The 24,358-nt window shown below is 39.1% G+C and overlaps 1 protein-coding gene across 4 annotated transcripts in view; it reads left to right on the top strand.

Annotated features, from left to right (window-relative positions):
• Positions 1–896: 896 nt before the first annotated feature.
• The window catches only part of LOC114280295 (putative LRR receptor-like serine/threonine-protein kinase At1g56140), a 67,310-nt gene continuing 43,848 nt past the window's right edge, over positions 897–24,358 (top strand). For 2 of the 4 annotated variants that reach the window (XR_014336948.1, XM_082881739.1), the window contains exon 1: positions 904–1,123. Coding sequence is in view for 2 of the 4 variants with exons in the window: in XM_082881739.1 (XP_082737865.1) it covers positions 1,012–1,123 (112 nt within the window). In the remaining 2 variants the exon portion in view is untranslated. Of the gene's footprint in view, positions 1,124–24,358 lie in introns of all 4 variants that reach the window. The other 2 variants (XM_082881738.1, XR_014336947.1) reach the window with 2 other exon arrangements.

The following is a 24,358-nucleotide window of genomic DNA, read 5'->3' as shown; positions in this document are numbered from 1 at the left end:
TGGCTAAATTACAGATACCCCCCTGAGGTTTCAGAAATTACATCCCGCCCCCTGAGGTTTGTATTTTCATAACAATTTGCCCCCTGAGGTTTATATTTCATAACAAATTACCCCCTAATTTCTTATGCAAATATAGCATTCAGGGGGGAATTCGTAATTTCTGAAACCTCAGGGGGTATCTGTAATTTAGCCAAACCTCGAGGGGGTATATGTAATTTGCCCTTTAAATTATAAACATTTGATTTTTTTTCAAAAAAAATCAAAAAAATCAACTTGAATAAATTTTTTAGTTTCAGACTAAAATAATCAAAAAACCAACTTACTTCTCAAATGAAATTAAACAAGAAAAAGACGAAAAGATGAGAGAGAGAGAAAGAGAGAGAATGAGCTGCCAACTTTGAGGGGTGTTTTGAAAAGATGATTAAAAGCTGATTTTTTTTTTTTTCCTATTTTATATAAAAAATGATATGATATAATTCAAAATAGATTAAAAATTAACTTTTAATTTTTAGTCCATGTTTCCAAAATGGCCTGAAGTGGCTATAGGCTAAACGTCCCAGTTTAATTAACGTTTTTTTATTTGTTTTAAAAAATTTCATTAACTGTGCAGGGAGCCCCTGCACTCAATCGAGGTGCGTGCTTACAAATATTTACAAATAAATATCCCTATATATATATCATAACCTTATTTCAGTATCTGAATTTTGGTATTTATTATGCATTTAAAACCATATGATAAGATTTGTGAATAATAATAATAATAAATAAATAATACTATGGAGGCGCGTGTGGCAGAATTTTGAAGTTTGAATACGACAGTAGTAAAAAAATCAAAGCACGTGTTTCAGGAGTTGGACTGGATTTGGTGGAATAGACTCGATCAAAGCACATCCGTAGAGAAGAGAGGTATAATTGCATTTCCACTTTGATCTCTGAAAACCTCTCTCTCTCTCTCTCTCTCTCTCATTGTATTGTATTGGTGGATATGAATGCATGATCTGAGGAAGAAAGATGAAAATATGTTGTACGATGCAGGCCTTTCACTACTTTCTTTGCATTTTCTTCGTCCTCATTCTTCTTCAGATTGCTCGAGCTCAAAATGGCACTACGCCTGCTTCTGAAGGTGCTCTCTCTCTCTCTCTCTCTCTCTCTCTCTCTCTGTGTTTTGATTTAATTGATCGAACAAAACTGTGTTTCTCTCTCGATCTCGAGCTCGATCTTAGACTCTGTGTGTGTGTTTTGATTTATTTGATCGAATCGAACAAAGCTGTGTGCTATCAGCGTAAAACTCAGAGAACAAGTCCTTTTCTTGTCATGTTATGTTTGGGAAATCTAACCATTTGTGCGGGCCGAACCAATCAGATATGATTCTATATTTCCACCGGCTCAGTCCGTTTTCTACTGCATAAATCAAAAAAATACTGTTGGTTTGAGTGAAAAATATATTCAATAGAGAATTTTTTCCATAAAATGTTTTCTATGTTCAGTGGTGGTGGTGGCGGCGAAACGAAGGTGGAGGTGGTGGCATGGTGGTGAGGCGGTGATAGCAACAGTAATGGTGGTGTGGTGGTGGAGGTAAGGGTGTCGGTGGTATTGTGACGATATTGGTAAGAATTTAATCTAAAAAACGTTTTCTTTTTAAAAAGATCGAAAATATTTTCTGTCTATATAGTTAGTTTCTACTGATTATGGAAAATATTTTCCGTTTACTTTCTCTTGTTATTGTACTAAACACTAAAAAAATACAAAAAAAAATATTTTCTGAATAAATTAATAGATTTTTTTTTTATTATTTTTATAAATCAATCTACAACTCCAACTAAAATAAATGAATAGATTTTTTAGTTTATTTTGAGCGTTTTAAGGTTTTTTATTTTTTTAAAAATAATAATAAAACACCTGGTGAGGAATTTTTATCAAAGTAGTTTTTTAGTTTATTTTGAACTTTTTAAACTAAGGCACCGTTTGGGAAGAAAGTTTTCAGGTTTTTTTGACTATTTTAGCCAAAAAAACAAAATAGGCTATTTTAGTCACAACAAACAAAATATCACATCCAACCCATAATCATTACACTCTTCTCTCACAAAAAAAGTTAAAAAAATCAAAAAATTCTTCTCAAACCAAATTTTTTAACCCAAATTAAAATAATTAAAAAGTTAAAAAATCAAAAAACTAACTCACTTTCCAAACGGAAACTAAACAAAAGAAAGCTGAAAAAATTAGAAGTACAAACAAATAGACCATAACTTTTTGAAGGACAACCTTTTTGGATGCAACACTGCTACAGACCCCACTGGGGTCGACCCCCAGTAACGTGGCGCAACGCCATTTGTCAGTTTTTTTTTTTTTTTTTTTTTTTCTCTCCTACCAATCACCCACAGTCACGTGGGCTGGGGTCGCCCGGTACTGGGGTCCCCCGCATTTTCCTTTTGGATGTTATTTTAAATTTTAAATTCAATAAATTGTCAGGCTAATTTGACGCTAGAAAAACATGCATACTTGGAGTATTGGATTTCATAACTCGGAATGATAGTGGTCTATGGATAAAGTACTGTAGACATTAATCATCATTGTTTGAAGAAAGATTGACACAAAAAAATATATTCCCTCCGTTATAAAGTAATGATTTATTTTAAAAAATTTAATTTTGTTTGATAATATAATTATTACATTTTAAAAAAAATAATTTTTTAAAATTACCCTTTACTAGTATATTTTTTGAGAAATATCAATGTCATAATTATATTTTTTATGTTGTTAATGAATTAAAAAAAATGGAAAAATAAGAAATTTGTATTATTTTTGTACTTAATTTTTAAAAATAAATTAATATTTTGAGATAACAAAAAATAAAATAAGAGACTAATATTTTAAAATCAAAAAAATACACATATTTGGTGACTTGAAATTTCAAGTAAAATATACATATGTACAAGTCAATTCAAGAAGGATGTAGTCCATCCTTTCTCCCTCTCCCAATTTCAATTAAGAACTATAAAGAGATTGTTAGAAATTTTAAAGCCACGGCTATAAAAAATTGACACAATTGATTAATTGGATGGCTAATTTGATGTTTTAATTATTAGGCAATGATTTTTTAACTTAGGAACTATTGTGTTCATTTCCGCAATCTTCATTTAACATGGGTTGAAGATTTCCACAATCTGATTTTCTAATGATGTGAATAGATTGTTTTATTCGCTGTCATTTTTTTCATATTATGATTTTGGGGCAAGTAAGATTTTTATTCATTAGTCAAACTATTTTCTTTTCAAATATATATAATTTTTTTTGGGTAATCATTAGTTAACACTGCACATGCTATTTTACGCTAGTTTTAAGAATAATACAATAATCCCATGTTTGTTATTTTTTTATTTTTTTTTATTTTATTTTTCACTTGAGAATTAAAAAAGTCAAACTCAATTGCGTCTCAAACATAATTTTCTTCTTTGATTTTTTAAATTTAAATTTGTCTTCAACAAATTGGGTCACCATCAAGTCGGATTGTATGCCTATTTCAAATTCGCAAAACGTCAAATTTTCTCTAAAAATGAAACAAGATTTTATTAACATTTTCACTCTACACCTTTTTTCTTTACATAATTTGAATAATTTTTTCTTCATCTTCTTCTTTTTTCTAAATTTTTTTACTTTTATTTTTAATTCTGAAGTTTCACGATTTTATGTTAATTTCATTGCGGGACTCCACATTCAAGCAAGTAGGAGGTGTAAGAAGAGCTAATTTGAGTCCGCTAAATTAATTAGGCCCAATAGTCCAGGGTTGGTGAGCCCGAATTTATCTCTAGTTCAAGATTGGTGGGCCCGAATTTATCGCCATCAAACAGGCCGAATCGCCCTAAGCCTTGAAAGGTTTCGGATTCACAAACTTAGAGACTTACTTGGGCTCGGACTCGAAAGGGTTCGGATCCACGAACCTAGAGATCCGAAGCACTTGGCTTCGAACGGATTCAGACGCAATCTAGAAACCACTCCATTAATGAGTCTCAAAATACTTGCGGGCTCGGAGCTTTTTGGGATCTATGCACCAGAACCATGGGCTTAATGGAGTCCGAACAAAGGACCCGATCTCGAGGACGGTAAGTGGAGATAAATTCACTCTTCGGTTAAACTAGCCTATACCCGGGTCGAGGTGGCACGATCTAGGGGGTCCCTAAGACTCGGCAATGTTTGCGGCAGGGCGTTCTCTTGAACTACCCCTGACCCGTATGCGGCAGGACGTCCTCTGGGACTACTCCTGACCCTTTGGGATGATTGGGGATCATTGGTTAGATGTGGCTAAGAAGAAGGGTTCGCCGATGGGTTGATCTCCTCTTCGAGATTTTTCTTATCCTCGGAGAGGTCACCTCCTCGAACAAGGTGGTTAGAGAGAATATTCCCCATGTGCTTTGCACATGGGCTCCATCCTATATCATGAGGTGCCTATAAATAACACCCACCCATAGCTTTACAAGGGATGGATTTTGGAGAGATGACTCTTGGGAAAGAACTAATTTTCCATCTCCATTATCAACTTTGAGAGTGAAAGTGGGAGATCCATGGGAGAGCCTTGCCATTATTCTCTCTCTAGCTACTTTGCCTTCTTCTTCACCCAATCTCTTATCTCCATCATCTCCTTTCTTTTGTGTTCTTAGTTGAGACTATTGAAGAATCTAAGCCTCTCATCATCTTCTAGAGAATTCGAATTTTTCTTCAAGGATCTTTGAAGATCTTCAAATTTTCCAACAACTTTCTTGAACCCTTTCATACATTTTGGCGCTGCTGGGGAGGCGGATTGGTTAATGGTCTCAACGAGATCTGGAACTCATACAACACCGACAAAAATGGCAGATAATAAGACTCATCAACAAGGCTCTTCCAATGGTGGTGATGAAAGGACTCAAGTTCAAGACCCACCTCTCATCCTTGAAGCCATTCAGGGACTCCAACACACTCAACAAGAGATTCTCACGACCCTTCAAAATCTCACCCACACCATGTTGGTGACAGGTTCGCATTTCGCACCACCGGCAACAAATGGAGGTCAAGTCAGCGCCGGGAATCATCAACAACTTCATGGTGATGTTGGGAATGGTCAAAACCATCAAGATCCACTCCAAATTCTCCCTAAAGATGTACAAAATGGTGTGCAAAATCAAGTGCTATGAGGAATAAGTCATGGCCAACCTGCGGCCCATGGAGCGCAAAATCACGCACCTGGAGGATTGAGCCATGGTCCAGCGGTGGTTAGAGGAGTTTCTGGCACGACGAATGGTGTTCCAGCGGTTATGGAAATTCAACGAAAGCCTACAGAAATTTCTCTACAAAATGGTGCTCCATCCATGCATAATTTTGTTCCACCGATTGTAAATTCTACTCATATACCGAGTGGGTCTCCTTTGGCTCCGATGCCGAGTTTGCAAGCCCAACCCGATATAGCCATGGCGTACAATGGACTTTATGGAACCCAATGCAACGTCCCATCACCAAATGACGTGTCCATAGGTGCCGATGGCCAATATCATCATGTGTTTTCACCGATGGTGAATTCTCAACACCCAAATGGCCAAGTTGCTCCAAGCTCAGTCTTCGAGTCTACAAGTCAGGTTCCGGGAATACCACCATCAAGTTCTCTCCCTCAACAATTTCTCACTCTTGCCGATGTGCAAGCCATGTTCAATCTCGAACGGGGCAAAAGGACTTTACCCTCTTTGCCTGATCCGGATGTCAAGTTACCATACCCTATCGAGATGTTGAGTTATCCATACCCGGAGAGGTACACGGTGCCAAAGTTCATCAAATTCAATGGCAAGCAAGAAAATGCTCGAGAACATGTTGTTCGGTTCATCGAGACTTTGGGGATTCATAGTTCAAATCATGTCCTCCGACTGAGAGAATTCTCCAAGTCCCTCACCAACCGAGCATATAGTTGGTACGTTAACTTGGCCCCAAACTCTGTTCGAAGTTGGGAGGAGATGGTCAACAAATTCTACACCAAATTCTTTTAAGTGGCTGAGAAAGTGACCACACTTACCTTGTGTAAGGAAAAGCAGCAGGAGGGTGAAGACATTCTCGAATATGTGAAGAGGTTTCAAGACAAAGCTGTAGACTGTTATGAGGCTGTGGAGGAAAGCTACTTGGTCCAAATCTGTGTTGAAGGGGCATTGAACAGGTACAAGATGCTTCTTATTAATCACAAGCTACCCACCTTCTCGGCACTAATTGAAGCATCTCGGAACATCAACGTACCTCAATCTTAGGAGATCGGGTTCGAGACAAGTTATAAAACTAGCTTCAAGTCATCTCGAGGACCTTCTGTCACTGCGGCTTCCACGTCTTCTACACGAAAGTCGCAGGGGGAGGAATTTAGAGGTCAGAAGAGAAAAAATTGTGAAGATAACACTCATTTTCCATGTAGTGTTGAGGAGGTGAAGGCCTTAATTAAAGAATGGGTGGTAGATGGGGAACTGAAGTTGCCTCGTATTGAAGAGCTTTTGCCGAAGAAGGACCGTGAGGGCCCTAATTATTGTGTTTTCCACCGATCACTAGGGCATCCTACAGAAAAATGCCGGACACTTAAGAAGATCTTTAGAAAGAAAGTCGAAGCAGATGAGCTAGAGCTCAAAGAACAAAGGCCCCAGGATATCTTAGAAGACATGGCTATGATGGTGCATGATGGCCACAACCCGAGTAACTCGTGAAAGCTTTCCAAATGATCTTGCAACTCTAGGGGCAAATTTCAACATTACGTAGAGGAAGTCTATCTATGACATTTACAATTTGTATTTACTGCATTGTCTAAGAATTTTCTATCTTTCTTTCTTATGTTATAAAGAAAGTTATTTCCTCTATATTATGTATCTCCATTAGAAGTTATTTTCTCTACATTGTATATCTTCATTGTGTTATGTTGTTTGAAACAGTTTTCAATTTTTATTGCCCCTCGAAGAAGAAAGAGGAATAGTAGACTCGGTTACCAACTTGAAGGGACTTTTCTTGACGCAGTAAAAGTGTACTTCCACTCGGACTTCCGAGAGACAGCCTTCATTAGTTGTTGAAATAGTGTATGCTCCCACTTGGACCTCCGAAGCGTAGCCATTGCTTCCATCAATGCAAGCTTCGAGGGTCTTTCTTGTTGAAGCAAAGTGTGTGTTCCCACTCAGACTTCCGAAGAATAGCCCTTGCTTCCATCATCCATTACTTCCTTCAATGCAAACTTCGAGGGTCTTTCTTGCCAAAGTAGAGTGTTGCATCCACTCGAACCTCCGAAGAATAGTCATTGCTTTCATCAATGCAAGCTTTGAGGGTCTTTCTTGCTGAAGTAGAGTGTGTGCTCCCACTCGGACTTCCGAAGAATAGCCCTTACTTCTATCAGTGCAAGCTTCGAGGGTCTTTCTTGTTGAAGCAGAGTGTGTAGTGTGTTTCCACCCGGACTTCTGAGGGACAACCCTTGCTTCCATTTGGACTTCCAAGGAACAAACCTCATTTCCATCAGTGCGAGCTTCGAGGATCTCTCTTGTTGAAGTAGAGTGTGTGCTCCCACTCAGACTTTCAAAGAACAGACCTCCCTTCCATCAATGCGAGCCTCAAGGATCTTTCTTGCTGAAATAGAGTGCGTTCTCCCACTCTGACTTTCGAAGAACAGCCCTCGAGACTCGGTGGCCTATCAGAAGGGATCTTCTTGCCAAAGTAGGGTGTGTGCTACTATTCAAACTCTTGAGGGACAGCCTTGCTTCCGTTTGGACTTCCGAGGGACAGCTCTTGCTCTCATTAGTGCGGGTCCAAAGAACAGCCCTTGCTTTCATCAATACGAGCTTCGAGGATATTTCTTTTCAAAGTAGAGTGGACTCCTACTCGAACTCCCGAGGGATAGCCTTTGCTTTCATTAGCTGCCGAAGTAAAAGTGCGCATCCACTCGGACTTCTAAGGGACAACCTTGTTTCCGCTCGAACTTTTGAAGGACAGCTTTGCTTCTGCTCAGACTTCTGAGAGACAATCTTTACTTCTATTGGTGTAAGCTTGGTAGACTCGGTTGCTTTCCAGAGGGATCTTTCTTACCGAAGTAGGGTGTATGCTACTTTTGGACTCCTAAGGGACAGTTTTGCTCTCGTTCAGACTTCCGAAGGACAGCCCTTGCTCTCATTAGTGAAGATTCTGAGGGCCTCAGGGTCGTGGATTTCGCACAAAAAATTTATTTGCCTGAAATAGTAAAACCGACAAATGAGATGAGCAATATCAATGTCATATCATGATTCAGGCGTTATCGGAATGGGACAACATCAACAAATAATAATAGTCTATTTAAGCTACAACAATTCTACTCCTCCGAGCAAGTTCGTGAAAATGCAACAATCAAGGTGTTGTCTCCCCGGGCCGGTTCCTCTCAAGCTAAGATGAAGCAACAATGTTCAAATAAAATTTCGGTATCAACATTTTATTTCCTCGAGTGTCCACAAAATCAGCACACATCGATATATGGTCTTATTCTCTGCTACATTAGTTTATTTTTCCAAGTGAAACATTCACTGAATTTGGATATCAAGAATTCATTCATCAAGTATATAAAGCTCAATATCGGGTTTCACTATTCTCGAAGTCACAACAATCAATTATTCGACAACAAGATTTATATACCATATGAGGGCCTCATTTCCTCGGGTTTTATCGACAACAACAACATTTATTTTATTCGTCCCATTCAAGCAAAGCTAGCAACTACACTCACGTGAATTACATGTTCTTCCTCAACATCAATAACTCATACAAGATTCAAGTGGGTCATTCTCTCTCAGATTACAGTATTCAATATTAAAGACCCAGTTTATACAAGACTCTGACTCTAAACAAACAGAGTAAGTTGAGTAACAAATTTCAGGCCCAAGATCTCAAACATTTTTTTTTTTTTGGATATTATATTTCTCAGTCATACCAATTTGAAGAATATCTCTTCCAAGTCAAGATTCATAGTCCAAAATTTCTTACAGAACAAGAATCATCAATAGTGGTGGTTAGCTCAAGATCAAGAGGTCAAATTTCAGTTCAAAAACTCGTATATATATATTTTCCCACAATCTGGGTAGCAAAACCCAAATTGTTTACATGTCCGAGTGCATAAACTTAAAAGGCATCAGAAATTGCGAGTCAAGTTTCAAGGGTTCTAGAAATTTGTTCACAAAACCTGTAAAAGCCAAGGAAATAGGGTTTCAAACATATACTCACAAATCCAAAGCAATGAAAAGAATGAAGTTTGTGAAATCAAGACCAAGATCTGTGGTTTCAGAACTCCGAAGAATGTTGATAAGCTGAGATGGAGGACCGATGATGAGCTAAATGGCGCCGGGCAGGACAACGCATGTCGCGTTGAACGGGCAACATGCGTAGTCGGCGTTGGACAATCCGAAGCCGGAGGCGGCAGTGGTGTCACAAAGGAGTCGGCAACCACACATATCACATTGAATGGGCAATGGTGTGGTCAGCTCTGGGCAGTCAAGGCCAAAAGCAAAGTTGCAGCAGTGGTGATGTCTCAAGAGCAGGACGAAAATGTGTGCAAGCCACGCAAGCTGGGCAGTCGTGTATGCAAGGCAGGGTCGGGGCTGCTCTCGCAAGGGCCGTCGGAGTGTTACACAACGCTAGGAAGATTGGACGGCACTGCTCAGTCGCGTCTGAACCAGTGGTGGTGCTATTTGGTGGAGCAAAACCGAAATCAGACGCACCCAAAGCTCAGAGTAGATGCATCGTTGGGCCGAGTTGAAGTATTGACAACGGCGGGGCCTGTAGCTGCGGCGATGAACAACGTGCAACCTGGAAAAAAATTCAGTAGTGAAGTAAGGAAGATGAAGCACAGAATAAAAAAAAAAAAAAAAAAAGAGGAAGGGAACCAGCAACAGTATGGGCAGTAGGCGAGAAAGGCCACTGACAGACCCACGCCGCGTTGAGGGGGCGGCGTGGTCGTCACTGGTCGGTTACAGTTGACAGGTGCAACGGCGGTGTAGGAGCTGCGCGTGAGACAGACGAGCCGCATGAGTTGAAGTGGTCACGCACAGAGCAGCACCATGGTGGGTTCGCGCAGAAACCGACGGTGGCGCTCGGAGGGTTGATACGACGGGCAGGAAACACACAAGCAGTGGTGGTCTTCGGTGGCTGTGGGAACAAAAATCGAGATCCAGTATGCCCGAATCTCTGAGGTCGCTGGGTTGAAGTGAAGCAACGATGGTGAGTAGCATCTTGGATCGCACGTCTGCGGCAGTCGCGACGCTGGGACAGGTCGGTGGTTGGGTCACGACGCTGAGATAGGTCGGTGACTGGGTCGCGACGTCTGTGGCAACCGGAGCTGGGACAGGTTAGTGGTGTTAGTCGGCGCTGCGATAGCAGTCAGTGTGCACACTTTTAGCCTGTGGTTTGTTGAAGAAACAAGGGCAACCTGGGGTGGTCTCTGGGTTTAGAGAGAAAAAAGCGCCGCAATGGCTATAAACAATAAAGAAAAGAGAGGCTACATTGATTAGGGTTGCTATCCTTTTCTTTAAATTGAATAAAAAAAAGGGTGCGATACATGGAATATCCTCTCAAATATTCTGCATATATATATATATATATATATATAACGGCCCAAGCAGTTACGGGTTTCCAATTTGAAGAAAGAAGAACAGTGGATTTCCACGGTTTAGAGAGAGAAATGAAAATGGTTTTGGGTGTGGACTTCTCAGAACAAAAACAAATGAATAAAAAAAAAAGAAATGACGGAAGTCTGGTTCGGTGATTGCAGAAGCAAATAAAATCCCCGGTCCGTAGCTTGGGAAAATGTTCACGTTTGGGAGCAGAAAAGTTGATTTTAAATAAATAAAACTTTTTCAAAGCATTGGAGATGGATATTTTTTTTGTCCTTTGTCAAACAGAAAGTGTGGTCCTTAAATAGCCTTATATAATATATATATATATATATATATAAAGAGGCAAAACTTTTTGAATTTGGATCATCGGCCGCCCTACCCGGCAGTCCTACCCGACAGCCCCCAAAATGACGTCGTTTTGGGGGTTTTTTTTTTTTTTCTTTCTTCTTCTTCCTTCTTGTTTTCTCTCTCTCTCTCTCTTCGATGATCCAAAACCAGAGGGGAGGGGAGGGGGAGAAGAGGGAGGAGGGAGGGGGAGGTCCGATCGTCGCCATCGCAGCTCGTCGCCTCGCCGCCGGCTGTCGCAGCACCGCCGCACCGCCGCACCGCCGTCTCCTCCGCCTCCGCCTCCGCCTCCGCCTCCTCCTCCTTCTCCTTCTCCTCCTCCCCCTCCTCCCCCACTGGTTATGGCCCCCTCCAGTCCGGCCCACCAGCGGCTCTTCTTCCCCTCCCCTCCCCCTCTCTCTCCTTCCCCTCCCCTCTGGTTCTGTCGAGCTCGACGAGGAAGAAGAAAAGAAAAAAAATCAAAAAACCCCCAAAACGACGTCGTTTTGGGGGGCTGATGGAACGGCTGCCGAAAACGGCGGCCGAGGATCCTTGCTCAAACTTTTTAAGGCTTGTTTGTTTTTCAAGAAGAAATTATTTCTTTGGTGGGCTTATAGTTACGTGGATCCATACAGTACAAGATGAAACCCCAAAAAATATATATATATATATATATAAATAAAAAATTATGGGTTTGACCATTTTTGGGGGGAGGAATTTAATTCTTGATGATCCTTGAGGAGTGGATTATTAAATATTTAAAATTTGATTTCTCTTTGAGAGAATAAATCAAAAGTATGAAAGTGTATATGGGCCAAACATGACATAAAGATAAAAAAGATTTCTTATTATCTTTGTTACTTGTCGATTTTATCTGTAAATTACGGTAAATCCTCAACTTTATCCATAAGCTCTGCCAAGACAATATATTTCTGGGGACGTGATGCAAAGTACGGCTGAGAAGGTTAAACTATGCATCTCCGAGAAAACTACAATTTCTCATACACACAAGGGGCAAATGTAAGAAGAGCTAATTTGAATCCGCTAAATTAATTAGGCCCAATAGTCCAGGGTTGGTGGGCCCGAATTTATCTCTAGTCCAAGATTGGTAGGCCCGGATCTATCGCCATCAAACGGGCCAAATCGCCCTAAGCCTCGAAAGGGTTCAGATCCACGAACTTAGAGACTTATTTGGGCTCGGACTCGAAAGGGTTCGGATCCACGAACCTACAGATCCGAAGCACTTGGCTTCGAACAGATTCGGACGCAATCTAGAAGCCGCTCCATTAATGAGTCTCAGAACACTTGCGGGCTCGGAGCTTTCCGGGATCTATGCACCAGAACCATGGGCGTAATGGAGTCCAAACAAAGGACCCGATCTCGAGGACGATGAATGGAGATAAATTCAATCTTCGATTAAACTAGCCTATACCCGGGTCGAGGTGGCACGATCTAGGGGGTCCCTGAGACTCGACAATGTTTGCGGCAGGGCGTTCTGTTGAACTATCCCTGACCCTTATGCGGCAGGACGTCCTCTGGGACTACTCCTGACCCTTTGGGATGATTGGGGATCATTGGTTAGGTGTGGCTAAGAAGAAGGGTTCGCCGAGGGGTTGATCTCCTCTTCGGGGTTTTTCTCATCCTCGGAGAGGTCACCTCCTCGAACAAGGTGGTTAGAGAGAATATTCCCCATGTGCCTTGCACATGGGCTCCATCCTACATCATGAGGTGCCTATAAATAGCACCCACCCATAGCTTTACAAGGGATGGATTTTGGAGAGATGACTCTTGGGAAAGAACTAATTTCCCATCTCTATTATCAACCTTGAGAGTGAAAGTGGGAGATCCATGGGAGAGCCTTGCCATTATTCTCTCTCTGGCTACTTTGCCTTCTTCTTCACCCAATCTCTTATCTCCATCATCTCCTTTCTTTTGTGTTCCTAGTTGAGACTATTGAAGAATCTAAGCCTCTCATCATCTTCTAGAGAATTCGAATTTTTCTTCAAGGATCTTCGAAGATCTTCGAATTTTTTAACAACTTTCTTGAACCCTCTCATACAGGAGGTAGAGGTCTTCTATAAAACCTAAGAACTTAAAATGCAATGCATTTTGTGGTGTCATAATTAAGTATATTTGGTGTCATAATTGATTGATAATGAATAAATGCATCTTAATTTTAAGTTATAAATTGAGGGGTCTCTAAACAATATGTACACAAAATTCCTTCAAACAAAAGGATTCCTCCCAAATTATCAACTTCATCTATATCTATATCTATATCTATCTATCTATCTATATAACCATATAGTTGTTTTGTCAAAAAATTACAAATATTCATTTTTAAATTCTCATAATTTTAAAACTTTCTTTCTTACGTGGCAACATTCTTTAATTATCTTTCATGTTTTCTATTTTTCTTCATTTTCTATTTATTTGATTAATTAAAATGAAAATTAATTTCATTGCTTATGGATAAAGATTTGAATTTCAAAATTTCTCCATATAGATAAACATATAAAAACTGACATAAATTAATTTTATAGTCTATAGATAAAGATAAAAATTACACAATTAATTTAAAAAAATTAATTTCAGAACTTATCTATAATTTAAAATTTCTTCCCATAAATAAACATATAAAAGTTGATAAATAACATATAAATATTAATTTCATGACCTACAAATAAAGATAAAGGTTAAATAACTGATTAAAAAAACGAAAATTACTCTTTTTTTTACCCTTCATTTTATGCTTTAATTAATTTTATTATAGATAAACATATAAAAATTCATAAATAATTTATGAAAATTTATTTCATGACCTATAGATAAAGATAAAAATTTTAAAAAAAATTAATTTCAGACAAATAAACATATAAAAATTAATAAATAATTTATAAAGATTAATTTTGTGGTCTATAGATAAAGAAAAAGATTAAATAATTGATTTAAAAAAAATTAAAATAATAAAATTTAGATAAAGATATGAATTGTTAATCTATATATCTATCAAAAATATATATATATATATATATATATATATCTAAATCTTTATTTTGATTTACTTTTTTTTTTTCTTATCTTTTTTTATTTTAAATTCTTTATCTTATGAAATGCTCTTTTCAAAATTCCTCCATATAAATAAATATATAATAACTAAAAATTAATTTTATAGTCTACAGATAAAGATAAAAATTAAATAATTAATTTCATAACTTATAGATAAAAATTTCTTCCCATAAATAAACATATAAAAGTTGATAAATAACTTATAAAATTTAATTTCATGGCCTACAAATAAAGATAAAGGTTAAATAATTGATTTTAAAAAAAAAAATTACTCCTCCCCTCCCCTCCCCTCCCCTTTCATTTTATACTTTAATTAATTTCATTATAGATAAACATATAAAAATTCATAAATAATTTATGAAAATATATTTCACGACCTACAGATAAAGATAAAAATTAAAAATTATCTAAAAAAATTACTTTCATAACTTATAGACAAATAAACATATAAAAATTGATAAATAATTTATAAAGATTAATTTTGTGGTCTACAGATAAAGATAAAAATTAAATAATTAATTTAGAAAAAATTAAAATAATAAAATTTAGATAAAGATATGATTTGTTAATCTATATATCTATCAAAAACATATATATATATATATATATATATATATATATATATCTAAATCTTTATTTTGATTTACTCATATTTGTTTTTCTCCTTCTATCACATATTATCTTCTTCTTTTTTAATTTTTAATTTTTTATCATATGAAATGCCCTTTTCAAAATTCCTCCATATAGATAAACATATAAAAACTCAAAATTAATTTTATGGTCTATTGATAAAGATAACAATTAAATAATTAATTTCATAACTTATAGATAATTTAAAATTTCTTCCCATAAATAAACATATAAAAGTTGATAAATAACTTATAAAAATTAATTTCATGGCCTACAAATAAAGATAAAGGTTAAATAATTGATTTAAAAAAAAAAATACTCCTTTTTTTCCCTTCATTTTGTACTTTAATTAATTTCATTACAGATAAACATATAAAAAATCATAAATAATTCTTGAAAATTTATTTCACGACCTATAGATAAAGATAAAAATTAAAAAATTATTTAAAAAAATTAATTTCATGACTTATAGATAAATAAACATATAAAAATTAATAAATAATTTATAAAGATTAACTTTGTGGTTTACAGATAAAGATAAAGATTAAATAATTAATTTACAAAAAATTAAAATAATAAAATTTAGATAAAGATATGATTTGTTAATCTATGTATCTATCAAAAACATATATATCTAAATCATTATTTTGATTTACTCATATTTTTTTTCTCATTCTATCACATATTATCTTTTTTTATTTTAAATTTTTTATCTTATGAAATACCCTTTATCTATAACTTCTTATCTCCTCTTAAATTCTTAACATTCTCTTGATAATTTTTATTATTTGTTATTATCAGCCAAGTGATAAAGATTAAAAAAAAATTATTGGCTCTGAATAAGAAGAGTATTAATAATGAAATTGGTTGGCTCTGAATGAGAAGAGTATTAATAATGAAATAATGAAGGCTGCATAGGAGAATGTAGTACAAAAATCTCACAAAATTAATTTTCGTCACTATATTTATCCAAGGTAATAATTTAATAATATTTCTATTAGTTATTAAAAATAGTTTGCATTAACTCATTGCTATGTGTTTTTTCTTTTTATTTATTTATTTTTTTATAAGACTATCATTCGTTATAGTATTTATTCAATCTCATCTCTAAATTCTCTATTTGAATTTTTTTTTTTTCAATAATAAAGTTTAAAACCAATTTCTTATCAAATTTGTTTTCTTGCTCCTTATTTTATTGAAAGATCGAGACGAGTAAAACTTTCATATGATGTATGAAATTAATGAATATAATACAAAGATTGGTTTGTAAAATAGAGCCATATAGACAAGGGGAAATTAAAAACATGGAGCGAGGAGAAGCGAAAGGTGTGAGGGGAGGTTGGATACCAGTTCTTCAACGGAGGCCGCGACAGAATGGGAAAGCTCAAGAAATTCTTACAATGTTTGTGGATAATATACATAATCTAGGGGTGTTCGCGGATAGGTTTTGTGCGGTTTGCGGTTCGGTTTTGACCCGCCCGCATGTATGCGGTTTGGGAAAAAGTCAAACCGTAACCGCCCGCAATGCGGTTTGCGGTTTGTGCGGATAGGGTTTGCGGATGTACAGGCGATTTGCCGTTTTGATATTTTCCTTTAAAAATTAATTTTTGAGTTTTTTTTCCCATTTTATAAATATTTATTTTGGGTAATTTTCTTCCAATTTTCTAAAATGCTCCAACATTAATAATTAAATAATTAAAACTTTTAAAATGAAAAACACAACAAAATCAATTCATAACACAAACAAATCATTCAAAATCATTCAAAATTAATCTACTACCCAACAATACAATTAAAATAAAATCATTTAAAATCCTAACTTAATCATCAATCTCATTCTCCAACTACTTTCTCAACATTCTCCATCTACTACTACTACTACCCAATAATACAAAATTAAAATAAAATCATTCAAAATTCAAAGCTTACCTAAAAGTAATTCTTCATTACCTATTACATTCATCCAAAATGCAATAATAAAATGAAAAAAATAAAAGTAAAATTGTTGTTTCATTAACCATTACATTCATCCAAAATGCAAGAAAAAAATAAAATAAAATTATTGTCAAATAAAATAAAAACATTCATCCAAGCAACACTATCTCAAACTCCATCATCATGAATCACATCCAAGTTCCAAAAATTTCAATTCCATGCATTTGGTTGATGAACCCTGCACAAAAACAAACTAAAAAATAAAAAATTTAAATGATCCCAAACTGTGGATGGTGCTTGTACGGGAAAGAAATAAACCTTCTCGTATAATCCTGTTGATCAAGTCTGCGCTCCTCCGTACGACGTCGCTTTACTCCCTGAAAACACAAACGTGAGCTAGCCGGCGGGTGTGTGCTGGATACCTCTCCGATGCCTAAGTCAGCAAAATAGACAAATAGACAAAAAGCCCTATGTATTCAGGAATCAAAGTTGTGTTACCTCTCCATAGGTGATGTTGTGAGCTTTTATAGGTTCCGCGTGGCACAATCCTAGTAGGACTTTTACTCCTCCATGTAGAGTCCTCCTAGGAGTCATACTCCTGAAAGATAATGCTTATCCTTCAACACCCCCCTTACTGCTTAAACCAAGTGAGATGGTTTTACCATGGTTGGATTCCAATATGACCGAGGTAAGCATGGCCATGCTAAGCCACAGAGTAGACCAAATTATGCCTAGTTTGGTTCTTCCTTTCACTGCTCCTACCTCGGTTTCCCCTGTACAAACCATGGTGTGCTTAGACCGAGCTAACTAATAGCAAGGTTCTGACCGAGTTAACAATAATACACCATAACCGGGCTAACTCTGAGCGTGGCGACCGAGCTAAGTGCCAAGCTCTCTTGGACAGGACTAACTTGAAGGCCATCTTGGACCGGACTAACTTGAAGGCCATCTTGGACCGGGCTAACTCCAAGGCTATCTTGGGCCGGGCTAACTCCAAGGCCTTTATACTCAGCCCTTCTTATCGTGGCTCACAACGGCCCACTACTCAGCTCGGCCCAATTTAGATATAAATTTTCCTCTCAATTGCCCCTTAATTCCATCTGCGCAGCATGATAGGGATTACATGTTTACTAGTCGAGCTAAAAATCTTTTAGCATTCCAACCGAGCTAAGAACTCTTATTATTCCAACCGGACTAAATTCTTTAGCATTCCAACCGGGCTAGGTTAACACCGGGCCACTTAAATATGCCCGGTCAAAACGTCTCTTCAATCGCAGCAACTGAATCGCTTCTTATTTCAAGGACACATGGCATACTCTAATTGGCCTAATACAGCTGTCACGCCGTCTTCGTATCTCGCAAAATTTGAACAGCCCCGCTCTTTTTGTCCTTCCTTCTACTCAAAACAAAACCCTCTTGTTTTTGGATCTTTCACTTCACTTGCACTATTCACCCTCTCTCTCTCCCTTGCTTCTGATCTTCCATTACTCCTCAAACTTGCAACTGCAAAGCTCGTGAATCCCTCCAGTGCCATTTCCAACTTCCAGTTCCTTCCTCTTCATCTGGTAAGCTACACAGATCTATTCCATTTTTCTTGTTTTCGCACTTGTTTAATCCACAGCATATTGTTTGTGTTTTTGCAAAACACATGTTTCCCATTTTTTGTTCTGCCTTGTGTTTGCTAGGAAAGAACCTTGTAAAAATCATTTATATTTACGAAATAATCTGCAGAACAGTGTATTTGATCTAAAATCACCATCTAACCGAACTAGGAGGTTGTTTGTAGTTGACGTCAGTCTGGCTAGACTAACCAACCATCGTTTGATTCATTTTCACTGAACAGTGTATTTGATCTAAAATCACCATCTAACCGAACTAGGAGGTTGTTTGTAGTTGACGTCAGTCTGGCTAGACTAACCAACCATCGTTTGATTCATTTTCACTGAACTACCAAACCGTACTAAGTCTGTGCAATAGTGTCCTTGAATGCCTTAACCACGACCGAGCTACAGCTTGGGGCTAAACCAGCCCTCTTAGTCAAGACCGAACTAAGAATGCTGCCCCTAGAGGCTCAATAGGGCTAACAAACACCTTGCTCAAACCGAGCTAAGACCCATAGTATCTCACATAGCCGAGCTAGGACTTCATTTATCTTGCCTTGGTTTCTTTTAGCACGGTCCAATCGATCTGTGCTTAACACCTTTGTTTTTCACTTTCCAGACTTAGGCTGTCCAGGCACTCCTTTGAGCGCTCGACCGAGCTACTCAGCATCACTCTTCGACCAAGCTAACACTCCAGTTTAATTCATTCATAACTTAAACCATAAATGGGAAAGTATAGGTTCTTAGTTAACTCACCAAGCGCCATGGCCGAATTCTGAAAAGATTATAACATCCCTGATGATGTCCATCTCTCCCTAGCCGACCTGGATATCATACCATGGGGAAAACATGGCTTCGTTCCCTTTACCCTACTGTCCATAGTGGAGACCGAACTAAGATTCCCTGTACAGCCTCTCCTCTGTGAATTCCTTAGGCAGACCAACCTTTGCCCAACCCAACTTTTCACCAATTCTTACCGTATAATAAATGGTATTGCCGAGCTAAACCGTCGGGCCTGCCTTAATCTCGGTTTAGCCGAGTTGTTCCATCAATATTCTATAGGCTCCGCTAAAGATGGATAGGTCTATTATTTAAGAATAAGACGCCGGCGTGAAAAAATAATAAAGGATACCCCGGATAAAGACGTAAATGATGATGACTTCCTTTGGGTATCTGGAAATTTTGAGGACCAACAGGCCCAGATCCCTGATGACAAAATAAATTGGAACAAGGGTGTAGTCGGTAGAATTACTTCGGCCTCATACTATGCCTTTCTTTACTTTGGTTTTCTCATCTTAAACCGTACTAACTGTCCGTCTTTTTTATTCAGATTCGAACTTCCTCAAGTCCCAATACAGCTACCCCAACCTGAATATACTTCGCGCCGCCCTGCGATATCCAAACCGAAGTTGGACCGAGCTACTGGACTTTCAACCGACCTATCGATATAGTGGCAAACGGAAGACCAAGGTAACTGATTTCTTATTGGAAGCCTCTCTTGAACCGGACCCAAACTTGCCCCAAATTAGATTGATTCCTCTAACCGCTGAGCAAGAGATGGCCAAGAAACGAGCTGTGAGGGCCCTTTTGATCGAAACGAACCAAGCCGAGGTACCACCAACAAGCCTACCCCAAGAGACCGTGGTGGCCTTACCGACGCATCAACCCTCTTCATCTCGTCCAAACAAGCGTGCTCGGACTTCCACGACCGAGCCACGCCTTGTTGATGAAGAGGATACCATTCCTTTTCCAAGCCCTCTACGAAGCCCACTATCGGAGCGCTCAGACCGAGCTAACTCTTCCAAGTGGGCTCCAAAAATCACTTTTCAGAACCGTACTATACGAGATACAGACTCGGTGGTCGCTGAAAAAGATCACCTAATGGCCTTTAATCTGGCCAAAAGTGTTTGCCTTCCACCTGACATGGAGCACCACGACCACCTAACCGAGCTAAAGGCGCTTCACTCATCCACAAAATCCATGGTGCTGGTAAGTAGCTCTCTTGTTTATCTTTCAAATTCTTTCAACTTTCTACTCGGTCGTATTTAAAAAAGTTTTTCTCTATCCTTTTGTAGGCCATACAGAAGAACCATATCGCTCATAAGCGAGCGTTGGAGCTTCGGAAAACAACAAGGCAGGCCCGAAGTGACTGAAAAGACCGCCGAGCTAGAAGAGGCCAGAAGGCAGCTGGCTAAGCTACAAACCGAGAATGGTCGTCTGACCGGTCTTGTTAGCTCGGCTAAGGCAGACAAACAAAAGGTTGCAGCCGTGATAAAAGACAAATATTTGCGCAAGCTGGCCAAGCTTGAAGGGAAGAAGAATGCCGAGATAGCCAAGCTTGAGAAAAAGCTGGAAGATACGGAAGACCGTGGCTTTAAAGAAGGTGAAGCCCTGTACATTAAGCAGTGTGAAGCTGCAAAGGACCTCTTCTTTAAGTGCGAGTGGAGGGGTGCTGTGGTGCAGCTCGGTCATGGGCCTGAGACCGAGGTCTTCATTCCTCCTCAATACTTCATACCGAGCTCACTTGCGGAGTATGCTGCCACCACTCAGCAACAATTTCTCGATGCTTCAGATGATGAAGAAGAAACCGTGCCCATCGATACCCCGATCGTCAATGATCCCGTAGATCAGTCAGCTCGGGCGGAGCCAACGGTGGAAGACCTGACTAACGAGCAACCCACTGAAATCGTGCCTCCGACCGAAACCGTGCTCCTGACTGAAACCAGGCTCCGAGTTGAACTAGATACTGATCTTGACGACCTATTTGCCCGACTTCGTATTTTTCTTTTTTCTTTTTTGGACAAGAAATGGTAACCGGGCTGAAGTCCCCTCTTTGTACTTTGACTTTGCATGATTAATGAAATTTCTTTTGTACTGTTATTTCGGTTTACTTCTATGAATGTACTTTGCTTTCCAACTGTAGTCTGAATGAAGTATAACCTTCTCTTGCCGAGATACTTTATCCCGGTCTTTAGCTTTCCAATCTTATCAAGCCATAGTTGCCAACCTCTTCAGCCTAATAAGTGTTGGTTTTTTCAGCCAACCACTCTTCAGCCGAGATCCTTATCTCGGTTGAAGAGTACAAAGTGTTGGTTTTTCCAGCCAACCACTCTTCAGCCTGAATCCTTATCTCGGCTGAAGAGGATTAAGTGTTGGTGTTTCCAACCAACCTCTCTTCAGCCTGAATCCTTATCTCAGCTGAAGAGGACAAAGTGTTTGGTTTTTCCAGCCAAACTTCCTGCAGCCTGGATCCTTATCCTGGGCTTAAGAGGGGTGTTGGTTTTTCCAGCCAACCTCTAAGTTGGTTATTCCTGCCAACTTAGAGTAAAATGTTTGGTTATTCCGACCAAACGTCCTGCAACCCGGATCCTTATCCTGGGCTTAGGAGGGGTGTTGGTTATTCCGGCCAACCTCTAAGTTGGTTTTTTCAGCCAATCCTAGAGTAAAGTGTTTGGTTTCCAGTCAAACGTCCTACAGCCTGGATCTTTATCCTGGGCTTAGGAGGAGTGTTGGTTTTTTCAGCCAACCTCTAAGTTGGTTATTCCTACCAACCTAGAGTAAAATGTTTGGTTATTCCGACCAAACGTCCTGTAGCCTGGATCCTTATCCTGGGCTTAGGAGGGGTGTTGGTTATTCCAACCAACCTCTAAGTTGGTTTTTTCAGCCAATCCTAGAGTAAAGTGTTTGGTTTTTCCAACCAAACGTCCTGCAGCCTGGATCCTTATCCTAGGCTTAGGAGGGGTGTTGGTTTTTCCAGCCAACCTCTAAGTTAGTTATTCCTGCCAACCTAGAGTAAAATGTTTGGTTATTCTGACCAAACGTCCTGCAGCCTGGATCCTTATCCTGGGCTTAGGAGGGGTGTTGGTTTTGCCAGCCAACTTCTTCAGCACTGATCCTGATCTTAGCTGAAGAGAATGTAAAGTTGGTTATTCCGGCCAACTATGCTTACAGTGCTCCTAACTTACTAAAACAATCTTTTACAGAAGGAAACAACTATACTGAAAAGAAACTACTTGTTTTATTGAGAAAGAAAAAAGAAAATTACAAATACTAAGGAGAAAAGGCTAAAAATAAAATAGTTTGAGATTGGCAGTGTTCCATGGCCTGGGGATGGCTTTACTGTCCTCATCTTCCAAGTGGTATGCCCCTTTGCCTGCTAATCCAACCACTTTGTAAGGTCCTTCCCAGTTGGGCCCTAACTTGCCGTCTCCGGGTACCAGGGTGTTTCCCATTACTTTGCGCAGTACCCAATCTCCAACCTTGAATTGCCTTGGATGTACTGTTTTGTTGTATTTTCTGGATAACTCTTGCTGGTACAAGACAATGTGTACCAGTGCTCGTTCTCTTCTTTCTTCCGCAAGGTCGAGCTTTAATGCTATGGCTTCTCCATTTAAGTCTGGATCAAAATTCTCACTTCGAATTGTGGGGAGGCCCACTTCCAGTGGGATTACTGCTTCCATGCCATAGTCCAAGGAAAAGGGTGTTTCTCCGGTTGATCATCGAGGTGTGGTACGGTAAGCCCATAAAACATGAGGAAGTTCTTCTGCCCACTTGCCTTTTGTTTTCTCTAACCTTTTCTTCAATCTATCCAAGACGACCTTGTTTGATGCTTCCGCCTGGCCGTTTGCTTGGGGGTATGCCGGTGTAGAGTTGTAGAATTCTATCTTGTACTCCTTACAAAAGCCTCTAAAAATTTTGCCGTCGAACTGAGTGTCATTGTCTGATATTAGTGCCTTGGGTATGCTGAACCGTGTGATGATATTCTGCCAGACAAACTTCTTCATATCATTCTCTTTTATTGATGCTAGTGCTTCTGCCTCCACCCACTTTGTGAAGTAGTCTGTTGCTGTGAGAAAGAACTTTCTGTTGCCGGGTGCTGCTGGAAGTGGTCCGACTATGTCCAAGCCCCACATTGCGAAGGGTCATGGGCTAGTTAATGGTAGAAGTTCTCTGGCTAGCTGATGTATTTGGTGTGCAAACTTCTAACATTTCTCGCACCTCTTTACATACTTCTCTGAATCTGCTTGCATATATGGCCACCAATATCCTTGCGAAATGGCTCTGTAAGCTAATGATCTTCTTCTTTGGTGGCTTCCGCATACGCCTTCGTGTATCTCGAACAAGAACACTTCAACTTTGCTGGGATGGACATACTTTAGATAAGGTCTTGTGAAGGATTTCTTGTACAAGGCCATTGATGGGGAAAGCCAAAATCGCTGCAACTTTGCTCTTATTTTGTTGGCCTCTTTCTTCTCTTCCGGTAAGATGCCGTCTTTTAAAAATGCTATGATGGGATCCATCCATGAAGGGCCTAGTTCGGCGCAACATACTTCTTCTACTTCAGGTTCTTCAATGCTTGGTTTTAGTAAGTAGTCAATCAGTAATGGATGTGGGATAGATGTATCGGCCATTGAAGCAAAGCCTGCTAATTCATCCGCTCTACTGTTCTCTTCCCTACCAATCTATTCTATCCGCACTACTTCAAATTTCTTGATCTCTTTTCTGACTAATTCTTGGTACTTAGCCATCCTGTCGTCTTTTGCCTCGTAGCCACCCGAAATTTGGTTTACCACCAGCTGTGAGTCACTGTAAACCATTAGCTCGGTGGCCTTCATGTAGGATGCCGATTTCAGTCCTGCTAAAAGTGCTTCATATTCTACCTCGTTGTTTAATGCTGGGAAGCCAAGGTTGATTGCTTGTTCCACTACTAGGCCATTTGGTGAGATGAGAACTATGCCGAGTCTTGCTCCGTGCCTGTTGGATGCTCCATCCACAAAGAGCTTCCACATCTCTCCTACGAATAACTTCCAGCAGGTAGAGGGATCGGATGATGCCTTGGGGTCCTGAGTGTTGCTGGTGTTTTCTTTCAAGTCCATGCTTGTTGTTTGCCCCTCATTATCTGATTGTACCAAGTCTTCATTTGCTGGTGATTCTTTGCTTGGTGTAGTATGGTTTGCTTCTTTTTCCTTTACTTTGCTTTGGTCTGCCTCAGGGTCTGACTGGGTATCCTGCACCAGGGGTTGCGCTATTCCGGCGTCAACTTCTAACCCTAGTTCAGTTGTATCGGTCAGGTCGACTGGGCAGATATGATGACTTCCTGGGGTGAATTCTGCGACAAAGTCTGCCAAGGCTTGGGCTTTTATCGCGGTTCTGGGTTGGAACTTGATGTCAAATTGTCCCAACTCTACTGCC

The sequence above is a fragment of the Camellia sinensis genome, chromosome 7 (genome assembly GCF_055761805.1).
Source record: "Camellia sinensis isolate YWXY chromosome 7, ASM5576180v1, whole genome shotgun sequence".
Taxonomy (NCBI): domain Eukaryota; kingdom Viridiplantae; phylum Streptophyta; class Magnoliopsida; order Ericales; family Theaceae; genus Camellia; species Camellia sinensis.
The sequence above is the reverse complement of the archived record's forward strand: the minus strand, read 5'-3'. Positions and strand labels throughout refer to the sequence as shown.